General features: G+C 45.5%; 1 protein-coding gene across 1 annotated transcript; it reads left to right on the forward strand.

Moving 5' to 3' along the window:
- Nucleotides 1–8,334: 8,334 nt before the first annotated feature.
- Nucleotides 8,335–13,453, forward strand: LOC311248623 (potassium voltage-gated channel subfamily B member 1-like; the record flags this gene model as incomplete). The annotated part of the gene is made up of 3 exons (XM_084339479.1): nt 8,335–8,401; nt 9,326–9,555; nt 11,549–13,453. 3 exons carry the CDS (start codon nt 8,335–8,337, stop codon nt 13,451–13,453), a joined length of 2,202 nt encoding a protein of 733 aa, XP_084195605.1.
- Between the last annotated feature and the right edge of the window lie 608 nt (nt 13,454–14,061).

Below are 14,061 nucleotides of genomic sequence, written 5' to 3' on the forward strand. Positions count from 1 at the left end.
TGGGACAGGATACAGGTGCCGCCAGGGGGAGCTGGTGACGACGTTGGGCAGGGAGATACAGGTGAAGAAGGATGGGCTCAGGGCACGGCGCCGACGGAGGCACTTCCTCTTCATCGTTTTCCACAGAGGGAAGAGGACGCACGGAGCTGGAGCTCCGGACCTAGAGCATGCGAGATATAAACCCAGTTACGAAGTAATGAGTATGCGATAGCTTAGCTTTTAGTTAATGCGGAAGAGACATTGGGAACAAAGCAGCAGACGAGCGACTGCCGAAGAGCGTGGTAGATATTGCCCACATTGCGTTTTAGCTGAAGTATATGCGTCATGACAGGGGGTTCACCACGACCCACAGCTTAGCTTCAGTTAGGCTAGGACCACAGTTTAGCCCGCGTGTCGCCCCACCCCTTCAGCCCAGCAGCGGATGTCACTACACGGCACGCTCCTCCAGCCCCTCCGAGCCGTTGCCCCAGCAGTCACCTGCCCAACGTCTACCCAGCCCTGCTGCCTGCTATCACGAAACCTCTGGACGGCCATCTCACCACACGGACGGTTGGTGGTGGGAGCGGGCCCGCCATTTGGATAAGTACAGCAAGCGCTCCGAGTGCTGAAACTTTATCGGTAGACATTCTCTCTGTGCGGCACAGGCTCCTTAAGGGCGAAGAGAAGCAGAGCTTTGAACTGACGCTGGTAACAGTGTTCAGGGGCGCCCGACCTTTTATTATTTTGGGGAAAAGCCGGCTATAGATAGGACTTTTATTTACAACGTGGGCCCACTGTCATTTTGGTTGAGTGTAATAATAATGTGTGTTCTTTTACAAAATTCCCATTGAATAACTATTTTATCCCTCTCCCTCTTCCTCCCCTCTCTCCCCACCTACGGAGAAGCGAAGCAGTAGATAACCCTTAAAGGGAAGAGGTTATTACTGTGTCTAGCCCAGTGTGGGAAGAACTTTAGTCTGCATTGTAGAGCGAGAGCACTAGGTGCCCAGTGCGAGAGTAACTTTCATACGTGTGTAATTATTTGTAACGTGCATCAGACTTCCAGTAAAGGAGAAGTAAATGGGACCACTGTGTGCGTGTCTGTTAATGTGCATCTTATCTAACCCTTTCCTTTCCGGGTAATGCTCATTACAATTTAACCCTTTCCCCACCCCCCTGCCTATAGTTCATTGTGAAAGGTCTCCACTCATCATTCGGGAAGGGTACTGCTTTGGGGAGCGAATATATCATCCATCTTTACTGCCATCGGGTGTGGGAGGGCCCAGGAAGTATTGGGGGAAGTGTGGGTGTGTGGGGAGCTGCTGTTGATCGGCCTGGAGGGCAAGAAGGACCAGCGCACCATTCCTAGGTTAGTGAATCCTAGGCCCCATCCACTCCCGCTGCTCGACCTCCACTTCAACATTCCTGGCCTACAGTCGGGGACCCAGCTGGACCCAGGGATAATGTATAGCTACGAGGTCATTGTCGCAAAATAATTGACCGACACAGAGTTTAAAATACAGAGGCGCCTCGCCGAGTTGTTTTAAACGTCAGTGAAGGTCAATTATTTTGCAACAATGATCGAGTATAGCTATACATTATCCCGCTTATTACATGGCTAACTTACTAACAATATAGCTAATTCATTTTACATCGACAAGACGAGATCAAATGCAGATGCAGTTCTGTTCTGGCTCCGCTGTCATCGCCACACACACTCCGCTGTCAGTGCAGCCGGCAGGTGTGTCTGATTGGCTGCACTGATGCAGTGTGTCAGTGGGCTTGATTGCGAACAGCTGCGAAAAACAATAATCACCGGTGGTTATCGGAAAATAATTCACCGCTGTCAGGGGCTATTGACCAATCACAATCAAGCATTTCGGCGAATGTTAAAACGCCATGTAATAAAGCAGGGATAATCCACCCTGCAACACATGCATTATCTGAAATACATGCATCATCTGAAATACATGCATCATCTGAAATACATGCATCATCTGAAAGCTTGGAACCTGAAGGTTAAAGTGTCAAGTTTTTCTAGTCACTAAACATTGTGTTTTGGTTAAGTGCCCATTAAAATGTTGAATGTTTAGAACATTATGATCGAAGTAGTGTAGGTGTAGGTCGGAAATGATGGAATAGATTTACAGACAAAAAAGGTGTTTAGCCTGCTCATACCTTAATAAAAGCGTGGGGCAGCACGAATAACTTGGCTCTGCTAATATATCGTGCTTCCATTCAAACAGACGGCAACAAACATGAAGTCAAGTCTCACTTGCGTGAGACTTCCACTACAACCTGGCCAGGGTACTCCTGGGTCCTAGTGCCCACCCACGTTACACTATATGTCATGCACATGTATTTTATATGTTAATAAAATTGCATTTATCTATAGTCCTCCTAATTCTGTCACTGTTTGATGTCACAAAGAAGGGTGTATCCGAAAGCTGAAAAGCTGAAACAGGTGATGAAAAAGTAAACAAATAATTAACTATTAGACATTTGTTAATGATGAATAGGCTTCACTTCAGATTACGGCACACAATAGCATCTGCAAATGATTTATAGATGTTTTATGAATGTCTTAACAAAACATTTGTTGAACATGAACAAATAAATGGAAGTACAGTATAGTCGTTTTTTCATATCCATTTTTCAAAGCATCTATGTGTTACTACACATTAAACAACATTATTTAATGATGAACAAATCAAGTACAAACAATGTTGATAATGAGTTATAAATAATGTAGAACTAATTTGTAAATGTTATACAAATATAGTTATAAATGATTTAATAATAATTTACGAATGTATATAAATTATTTGTTCATGATTAGTTCATTATCTATAATTACCTTATAAAGGTCTTATAACTGAGTGTTATTATAAAGTGTTACCCACATTTGTACTGCATGCAAATAATTGCATGGTTCTTGCCCTAAACTACATGGGATTAGCATAGAGATTTAAGAAGAAGAAGTCTTTATTTGTCATGCAGTTTAACACACACATGCGAGATGGGCGACACACAGGAACACACACACTGACACACGCATTGGGTCGCAGATGAAATGTCTCTCTGCACTTGACCCAGCCGGGAGCAGATAGGGGCTTCGTCAGGGACGCGACAGCGTTAGCAATCTGTTGTGTATGTTTTTCCATTGGGTTTATCTTATCGGGAGGGAAAACCCTTGCGAGCACGGGGAGAACATGGCCCCTGTATGTTGTATGAGTCTGTTATGTATATAAATGTTAAATGGTATATGTGATGTGTTGTGATGTCATGTTTTGTATGATGCATGTCTAAGCATCACACTCCCCTACCCCCCTACAAGGACCACAATGGAAATAAGCTCTGAGCTTTTTTGTGTTTCATCCTTGGCAGTATATCCTGACTGTGCTTTCTGTCACATGTTTATTTTTTATATTGTCAAATAAAGTCATTCATTCATTCATTCATTCATTCATTCAACATGCAAACTCCACACAGAGAGGCCCGGGAGATACCCCACCTGGGTACCTGGCCATGCGGAAAACTGGTCCCCAGGCAGGAATCGAACCCTGGACCTTCTAGCTATGAGGTGACAGTGTTAACCACTACACCACGTGCCGCCGTGGGCATATGTGTAAAGGGGAGAGTCGTGGCTATGGCTATCGATATATAATGCATTTTCATTTAGATGTCTTGAGGTGAGAGGTCAAGGGAGCCCCTTTGAATGTGGCCATGCTGGCATAAAAGGAAAGGATACCTTAGGTTGCCTCGTTTCCTATGATACCATGTCTTCACTCTAGCTTTAGACCTGAGCTACAGTCCCCTCTATTTAATAACAATTTTCTCCTTATTGGACAACAACCTATTAGGTACCCTAGATGGGAAAAGAAAGGCATCCACACATTGGGGGATATCTTCGATAACTCTGGTCTCCGCTCTTTCCAGGATTTATCCAACGGATATGATCTCCCCGGAACCTCCTTTTTCTTTTATTTACAAATAAGAGCAGCTCTGAAGGCTCATGGCGTGCCATGGGATGCTCCACTAGTGCATCACCGCTTTCACAAATTATTTTATGACAAAGAGACATCGAGAGGCTTCGTTTCTGACTTTTATCGCCATTTACTCATGACCTCGTATAAAGAGCTCCCCCTGGATACGATTTGGAGAAAGAATGTTCCGGAGTTGGATGTAGATTTTGATTGGGATTCGGTTATCCTCACACAACCCAGATCACCAACAGATTCATCTAAATTTTATTCACAGGACTTATTTAACCCCTAAACGATTGAATTCAATGGGTCTCAGACCTGACTCTCTATGTACCTTGTGTCCAAATGGCGCCACAGGTACATTTATGCATATGTACTGGGAATGCCCTCCTGTTGTGATTTTTTGGGAAAATGTTACATATCAGCTCTCAGACATTTTCTCTCTAACCATACCTGTATCTCCTTCTGTATTATTATTGAATGATCTCTCTAAATTACCGACCTCTATACAGGTGAAAAAACTCATTTTGGCCGGCCTCATAGCCGCAGAAAAATGTATTGCCTCACGTTGGTTTCACCCAGACAGACTCTGTCCAAAGGTATGGTTTCTCACCTACCTTGACGTGAGATATCCACGGCACGTGTTATAGGGGTTAGGGAATCTGATATCGCAATTTGGTTGGCTACAGTGGCAAAGTTGAGGGAACGCATATACGTTTGGAAATGTTTGTTTTGATTCTTGTTTTTTGTTGAGTGATGTATTGTGATGTATTGTGAGTGTGACTCATGTTGAGGTCCTGGGGTGAGCGGGGGGAGGGGGGGGGGGGGTAGAGAGAACGAGCGAGTGTCCATGTAGGATGATCACTGTACAGTTGTATCAGTTGTTGTCTTGTCATGTGGTGTTGAGTTATTGTCTTGGGAAGTCTTTTTATGTATTGTTGTTGTTGTATTGTGATATGTTTTGTTTCATGTTGGGAAAAAATAAAAGAAAAAATAAAAGAAAAATATTTGATAAAAAAAAAAGACCTGAGCTACAGCCTCTGACTGAAAGACAGTCCCACCAGTGGGAGCGCTGGCGCTCAGAGTCTCTGAGGAAACTGAAGGACGACTGTAAACTTTTCCCCCTCCAGTGCGACAAGTGTCCGGTGAAGACATAATAACCACTTAAAAATACATTTAAACTTGTAGAACACCCCGCAGCCATGGCAGACCTTCATACATTAACGTGTTCTGGTGGGAGGCAGGGCAGGCTCCTCTCTCCCCATCCCTCCTTGCAGAGCGTAGAGATAACCTTGTGAATCGCTGTGAAATCTGGGCTACCGCTCTTCTCCTCTGTAGTCCTTCATACCCCAGTGAACGCCTGCTCTACTCACACACACCTTATCCAGGACATCAAACACACACCCCAATGCCTGCAAGGATATGGGGAAAGGGGAGGCCTGGGACTAATTACTGAACCTCGTGTGTGTGTGTGTGTGTGTGTGTGTGTGTGTGTGTGTGTGTGTGTGTGTGTGTGTGTGTGTGTGTGTGTGTGTGTGTGTGTGTGTGTGTGTGTGTGTGTGTGTGTGTGTGTGTGTGTGTGTGTGTGTGTGTGTGTGTGTGTGTGTGTGTGTGTGTGTGTGTGTGTGTGTGTGTGTGTGTGTGTGTGTGTGTGTGTGTGTGTGTGTGTGTGTGTGTGTGTGTGTGTGTGTGTGTGTGTGTGTGTGTGTGTGTGTGTGTGTGTGTGTGTGTGTGTGTGTGTGTGTGTGTGTGTGTGTGTGTGTGTGTGTGTGTGTGTGTGTGTGTGTGTGTGTGTCGTGCATGCGTGCGTGCGTGCGTGTATCCCCCATATGCGTGAGTGCGTGCGTGTGTGCGTGCGTGTGTGCATGTGTGCGTGTGTATGTTTGTATATGCATGAGTGACTGCTTATGTGTGCCAGGCAGGGCAGTGAGGAAGCAGCAGTAAACCTGGTTTCTCTCTGCTGTCTCAGCTTCTTATGCAAACAGGAAGCAGGATGGGCTTGACCTCCCTATGACCTCACAGGATGGGCTGTCCCTATGACCTCACCACCTGTCACTTGTGTTAATGCTGATGTAACAGAGAACCCTCTTAATTCAGTGGTATAGGCAATGTGCCTAAACTAACTGCTCTTTAGACCTGGCAAATAACCAGTGATGGATCTCAAAACAGATCTAATTTCAACAGTGGACTGGCACACAAGACAATTCAAGTGACATCATTGCCTTGAGTGTAGTCTTTTCTTGGAAATGAACATTCATAAAGAAATCTATAAAATAATTGAGTTTCCCCACATACAATAATGCTCTCTTAAATCTAGTGCTTACCAGAGATGCACTTGTAATTTTTCAGGAAATAATTTATTCACCTATAAACCTAACCTCTTGCCTTAACCTTAACCCTCACATCACACCCCACCGTATAGCCTAAAATAGAGATGAAATTTGTTTTATCACCCATTTTCGAAGATGAATTTGAACAAAAATGGCGCTTCTACAATAGTTCCTCTTGTCCCTATGTACCCATTCATATTTTTCTAAATGTATACAGTGTATCTTGGTTTGGATCCAAGTATACATATGCTTTTGCGCTGCATTCCAGCCTCCTGTAGATACTGTACATACTGTATGTCCTACATACATACTCTATGTCAGTATAGGAATCCTGTAATCTCTATAAACAGATATAGTATCTGCATAAATGCAGAATCTGTAGGAAAGGGACAAGATTGTGATATTGGTTCTGGTTTCCGTAATCCGAATAGTATTGACCAATCAGGTTTGAGCGGAGATGGCACTTGAAATGTAGGCGGTGGTTCCTACAGGGACATGCTTGGGTCGCACACAGCGAGAGGGCATTGGCCCAAATGTCGTCTGGATCTAAAACACCTACAAAAAGTATTGATGTTTGTGGGTTGTGTGGAGAAACGCTTGTGTAATAGAAGAAACCAATTGCTTTTTTATTTTTTTTGCTTTTTCCCCGGCCCATTTTTGAGGGCACTCCATCCACCCCCCCTCTTCGGGGGACAACTTTATAATTTATTATACGTTTTAACTATTTACAGTACAAAATTAAATAAAAAGTGTAGTAAAATAAGAAAAATATAAAAAAAATATATTTCATTGCCCTCTCGGAGGGGGGGAACTCAGACTAGACATTGACAAACAAATTACAACTAAGGACAATGAAGGACAACAACGAATACACATGACAAGGGAAAGGGGGGGGGCAGAGAGGGGAGTAAGTAAAGTAGCGGGTGAGGAGGGGGATTGAGAGAAGGGTGGGTTATGGAGTGGATGGCTCACAGGTCAATCTCCTATGATTAGGAGCCTAAATTATCCACAAGCAATTCCCAGATGTTACCAATTGCTTTTAAAGTCGGATTACATAATTGCCTTTGAAAAAATTGCAGGAGGTTGTTAATTGGACTGTAAACAATTAGCCTAGCAGCGAACATATACATATACATATATATTTCATATTGGAAATCAGAAGTGAGCAGCCAACAGGAACCCCTGAAACATTGGCAACGATTTAGCCCCCAAAAAGTCGATAGCCAATGGTTTCTGAGATAGGGAGTCCTGTGCCTAATCCTGTCCATCAAATTCTTCATTATCAGTATTTTTCCTAATTTCATAGTACTTATTTGCGTTTGTACATTCTCTCCCAACGATGACCGTGTAGTGCTGTCGACAACAATACAACTCCACTACATGGGCATAATTATGTTTTATCTTATCTTAGTTATCTTACTGTAACTTATCTTATCCTATGCTAAAATGTGTGGGAATGCAGGCACCCTGAACCCCTCTAATTTGTCTGCTCTGGCCTCTGTCTGGCACCATCAAAATACAGATTTAATTCCCTCTTTTCTAGAACAATACTCTCTTTCTCACTCTCTCACCACACACACACACACACGCACACACACACACACACACACACACACACACACACACACACACACACGCACACACACACACACACACACACACACACACACACACACACGCACACACGCACGCACGCACGCACACATGCACACTCACACACACAACCCTTAGCTTTCTGCTCCCATGCCTGTGATCCTGAGTCATTCTAACCCTGGGACTTATACCCAGTGAGGGCCCGGGTCCACCTATCTCACATTTTCACCTGAAAAACGCTGGCAGTGCGCCCGGTGGTACTGGGGCGGGCGCATGCGGTGAGAGAAAAAGTTCAGCAAGTTTAAACTTTAAACGCTGGTGCGGCCGCACAATAAAGCTGAAAGGCGCTGAAAAAAGAAGCCGACTGCAGCGCACTTCCTATAGGCGGCCGCATACGGCCCCTCCCCATTGGAATACATTGAAAAAAGACGCGTGTGGTCATAAATATGAGGCAGGTGGACGCGAGCCCTGAGACAGGCAGGAGTGTCCTGAGGCTTCTCTTCCTCCCTCCTGGTGAGCCTGTGTCCCTCTAATTTCCTCTCTGGTTGACCAGGGGGTTGGCATATTGCCCAGAGGGGAATGAGAAGGTGTAGTATAGGTGTTGTAGCCTAGGTGAGGGCAGTGCTTTGGTTGATCATAGAATAGTTGGCACAAATAAATGTGCACGATACACCTGGGGTCAGTTTCAGAGCCGTTTTTTTCGTATTTAGCACGATTCATTAGGGCCTAGGCACGCTTCTGTGCCTCAGGCTACATTACCTATGATCTAATCAATGAATGTGGTTTCCGCCTGAAAGGTCCGTGGTAAAGTCCCTGATCCAGTGCCCATGGGTCCACGTGCTGATCTCTACCTGTTTAGCCACAGCTGCCCAACCAATGTGCAGGTCCTATTCCAACCACACTGAATTTATTTTTTATCCCAGGCGATGCAATTGACGTAATTTCAAAGTGCACTGAAAGCAGCACAAAAGCTAGAGATGACTATTACTGTGTTTAAAGGCACGCCATCATCCCATTAATATTTGGTTTTTGTGTCGGTGCAGGTAAACATTCCATTCCATTAACAATAACCCAGATAAGCTCTTTCTGAGAAGCCTGGATAAGACTGAGGCTAAGCACCTTATCCCATAAACTGTTGGGTTTAGTGGATCCAGAACAGAAGTTCTATGGTAATACTCTCAACGCTCTGTTTACTCGTGTATATAGGATATTGGTGATCAGGATAAGAGACTATAAACACCTTATTCTGTCTAAGAATATGTATCCAGAATACAGTGTACATGTTAACTAACTGGCTTCCTCTACCATCCCTCTGGTCTAGAAGGTCTATCTTCTCTCCACCCCCAAGCCCAACCTTTGCCGTTTTGGGGACAGAGCTTTTCTCCAGGGCAGCTCCCAGGATCTGGAACTCCCTCCCCTCTCAGAGCTCTTCTCCAGGGCAGCTCCCAGGCTCTGGAACTCCCTCCCCTCTCAGAGCTCTTCTCCAGGGCAGCTCCCAGGCTCTGGAACTCCCTCCCCTCTCAGAGCTTTTCTCCAGGGCAGCTCCCAGGCTCTGGAACTCCCTCCCCTCTCAGAGCTCTTCTCCAGGGCAGCTCCCAGGCTCTGGAACTCCCTCCCCTCTCAGAGCTCTTCTCCAGGGCAGCTCCCAGGCTCTGGAACTCTCTTCCGCAAGACATTAGAGATTCAGAGTCTCTCTCAATTTTCCAACTCTGCCTCAAGACCGATCTCTTCTCCACTGCCTTCTCTTAGCCAGCCCCCGTCCAGCATTGTGTTTGTATTATTTGTATCTGTTGTTTGTCTCACTACCACTGCCCTTTAGTGCCCCTTGTAAAAGCACTAGCGTTGTAATATAAAAGACAGCACAGAGAAGTCACAGTCTACTTTTACATAATAATAATAATAATAATAATAATAATAATAATAATAATAATAATAATAATAATAATAATAATAATAATAATAATAATAATAATAATAATAATAATAATAATAATAATAATAATAATAATAATAATAATAATAATAATAATAATAATAATAATAATAATAATAATAATAATAATTATTATTATTATTATTATTATTATTATTATTATTATTAAAAACAAATGTAATTTATATTATAAATAAAAAATTATTAATTTTCTTTTAGCAGGTTGGCACCTTGCATGGTTGCCTCCGCTGTCTGTGTGTGAATGTGTGAGTGAATGGGTGAATGAGAGGAACAGATTGTAAAGCGATTTTGGATAAAAGCGCTATATAAATGCACCATTTACCGTTGATTTATTTACCATTTGTTATCTGAGAGAGTTCATCCATCACTCTGCTCTCTGGGGATCTCAACTGGAGTCAGGTTAATTAGGGAAGCCTCTCATTTGCTCCATGCACTATTTTGCTGATGTTGGAAATGCTTTCGTCTGCCTCTCTCTTCTGTGTTTCCCTACACAGCCCACCTCTCCTCAACTTTTAATATCTCTGCCTCTAGTCCCTCTCTCCCCAAAAGCCAAGGTGTGCACAGGCACTCATGCACCTGCCAGGATTCGTTCAAGTTTATGGCGGCTGATTGTGGCAAGGAATAATCCCGTTCTCCACTGGTCTGGGACACAACCTCTACAGTGACCTTGTGTTGGATTGACCCTGGTCCCGGTAGAGGAATGATAGGTGTAGAAGACCCAGTGTACACACCTCATCCTGCCTAATCCACAACATTACGGCCAGACTCTGATGTACTAAGCAGGTTATTAGTGCTTGGCCCTCTACTACTCCATGTGCTCCATGGCTGAGGTATCTGGTATAGTCAGTGCCAGTGTCGTTGGTTCCTGGCTGTATGTGTACCACTACGCTTTGCTAGCTTTTTCATCTTACTTACTACAAAGTTTTTTATATTATATAAAATGTGGGCCACTCATTATCTAACACCTACCCTGAGATTGTTGTAATGGTACTTTCATGGCAGTGCCCAGAAAACAAGTTGAACTATTTCAACAACTTCGGGAATATTCACATAGAAGCCTAGAGTAGGGGGGAAAAGTTAAAAAAAAAACTCCCTCATTTGAAAATGTTAAGTTTGGCCTGATGGTTGGGGTCACCTAAATCAATAGGGTTCTTCTCCTAGGGGTCATAAATGTGCACTGCAAATATTAAAAGATTCAAATGAACGCTATTCGAGTTATAATAATGGAGAAAGTGTGGCAGGGATTTCTATAATTGCAATCTCTCTCTCTCTCTCTCTCTCTCTCTCTCTCTCTCTCTCTCGCTTTCTCTCTCTCTCTATCTTTTGCTTGGTTTAACAAATGTATCAAGCACTTAAATAGAATGGGTTGTCTGTCCCATAGCTCATATTTATCTTTTGTGTGCGTGTGCGTGTGTGTGTGTGTGTGTGTGTGTGTGTGTGTGTGTGTGTGTGTGTGTGTGTGTGTGTGTGTGTGTGTGTGTGTGTGTGTGTGTGTGTGTGTGTGTGTGTGTGTGTGTGTGTGTGTGTGTGTGTGTGTGTGTGTGTGTGTGCGTGCGTGCGTGCGTGTGTGCGTGTGTGTGTGTGTGTGCGTGTGTGTGTGTGTATAATCAATATAATCCATTCAAATTACTTTACTCTCCCACACTCTCTTTCACATTGTAAAGGGTATACTATAATGGACTTTATTCTTGTCTGTGTCTTTTCAGATCCTGGCCATCATCTCCATCCTCTTCATCGTGCTGTCCACCATCGCCTTGTCTCTGAACACCCTCCCAGAGCTGCAGGACGTAGATGAGTTTGGCCAGGTCACAGACAACCCGCAGCTGGCCCACGTGGAGGCCGTGTGCATCGCCTGGTTCACCATGGAGTACCTGCTCCGCTTCCTCTCCTCTCCCAGCAAGTGGAAGTTCTTCAAGGGTCCGCTGAACATCATCGACCTTCTTGCCATCTTGCCGTACTACATCACCCTCTTCCTGACCGAGTCCAACAAGAGCGTGCTACAGTTCCAGAATGTCCGCCGCGTGGTTCAAATCTTCCGGATCATGCGTATCTTGCGTATTCTGAAGCTGGCTCGTCACTCCACGGGTCTCCAGTCTCTGGGCTTCACCCTGAGGAGGAGCTACAATGAGCTGGGCCTCCTCATCCTCTTCCTGGCCATGGGCATCATGATCTTCTCCAGTCTGGTCTTCTTTGCTGAGAAGGATGAGGAGGACACAAAGTTCAAAAGCATTCCAGCTTCCTTCTGGTGGGCTACTATCACCATGACTACAGTAGGCTACGGAGATATCTACCCCAAAACTCTACTGGGCAAGATAGTGGGGGGGTTGTGTTGCATAGCTGGAGTGTTGGTGATAGCCCTGCCTATTCCCATTATCGTTAATAACTTCTCTGAGTTTTACAAGGAGCAAAAGAGGCAGGAAAAAGCCATCAAACGAAGGGAAGCCCTGGAGAGGGCTAAGAGAAATGGTAGCATTGTCTCCATGAACCTGAAGGAGGCATTTGCCCGCAGTGTGGAGCTCATGGATGTAGCGGTGGAGAAACAGGGAGAGGAGAAGCTGCATGAGAACCATGTGTCTCCCAGCCACCACAGAGGAACCCCCAAACAAACCACCTCAGAGGCCAGCCCCACCAAGATCCTGGAGCTCAGTGTCCAAGAGAAAGCCAAGCCCCCCAGCCCACAGCACCTCAATGCACAGAAACTGGAGGAGATGTACAACAAGATGGGCAAGACCCAGTCACAGCCCAATCTCAACAGCAAGGACAAAGGGCCAGTGTCCAAAGCGGCTAGACAGAGGGCCGAGATAGAGATGGGAAATATCCCCACGGAGCCCATCTCAAGCCCGGTAGACGCAGTGACAGATTTGAGGAGCATGTCCAGTATTGACAGCTTTATCAGCTGTGCCACTGACTTCCCCGAGAGCTCCCGCTACTCCCACAGCCCTGTTAGCAGCATGCCGGGGAGGGTCATCAACAATCCCAGCCTGGAGACCACCCTGGAGAATGAACCCGAGGGACCCCACAGCACCACCGCACCCATGACGGGACGACTCTACAAGCATGGTTTGTTTTCTGAAAGCCCCAGGGGCCTTCGTTTAAGTAACCCGCTCAAAGGGCGCTCGTTCAAGGTCAACTTCAAAGGTGGGGATGCAGGCGGCCCTTCCTCTGCCTCTTTGGGGCGGGCGGGTTCAGGGGCAGGAGTCCTGTCAGACAGCTCCTCGCACCAGAGCCCTGAGGTGTCCGTCTACACTACTGCCAGCAGCAGGACGCCCAGCAAGAGCCCGGAGAACGTGCTGCCTGCCATCTTCACATTCCACGACGCGTCCATCAGTAAGTTCATTGACGCTGACACGGATGAGGAGGAGCACCTACACGACGGTTCAGGAACCAGGCCCTCCCAGAGACTCCTCGAAAACACTAGCCCCAAGTCCAGCGGCCACTCCGGCTACCAGCGAGGGGCCAATGACATGGAGGGCCTTCAGAAGAAGCTGGGGAACAGGGCACTGCCCTTAGAGGGGCTACCAGGGGGTGGACAAGAGAACCATGTGGCCCAGGAACTGCAGCCACTTCAGGGAGAGAGGAGTCGCTCTAACACCCACAATGACAATAACTGAGGCCAGTATACAACAGGCGGGAAAGAGGTGGAGATGGAGAAGAAATGAGAAACAGAGAAAACTTGTCAAAACTTAAAGGGGAATGTTATGGTTATGTCATGGGAATGTCATCCAGTTTAAGAATCCACATGTTAACCCTGTACCCCAGGACAGTTCAGTCAATATTCTCTCCTAAAGCTAAATATCTTGAGAGGGAGAGAGAGAGTGTGTGTTTGTATATGTGTGTGTGTGTGTGTGTGTGTGTGTGTGTGTGTGTGTGTGTGTGTGTGTGTGTGTGTGTGTGTGTGTGTGTGTGTGTGTGTGTGTGTGTGTGTGTGTGTGTGTGTGTGTGTGTGTGTGTGTGTGTGTGTGTGTGTGTGTGTGTGTGTGTGCGTGCGTGCGTGCGTGCTTGCGTGCGTGCGTGCGTGAGAGAGAGAGAGAGAGGGGGGGGGGGGGCAAGTAATGGGGCACTGATTTTATGAACCCATAAACTGTTTGTGTGAGCTCTTAAACCCAAGTGAGTTTGTGGGTAACAAAACAATACATTTTGGTGACATCATGTCCTCTGTTCTGGGCCACAGGGTTAACACAGGTGAATTCTTAAAATTGAATTGAACTGCTCATCCCAG

Source organism: Notolepis coatsorum, assembly GCF_963971535.1.
Source record: "Notolepis coatsorum genome assembly, contig: SCAFFOLD_2674, whole genome shotgun sequence".
NCBI classification, from domain to species: domain Eukaryota; kingdom Metazoa; phylum Chordata; class Actinopteri; order Aulopiformes; family Paralepididae; genus Notolepis; species Notolepis coatsorum.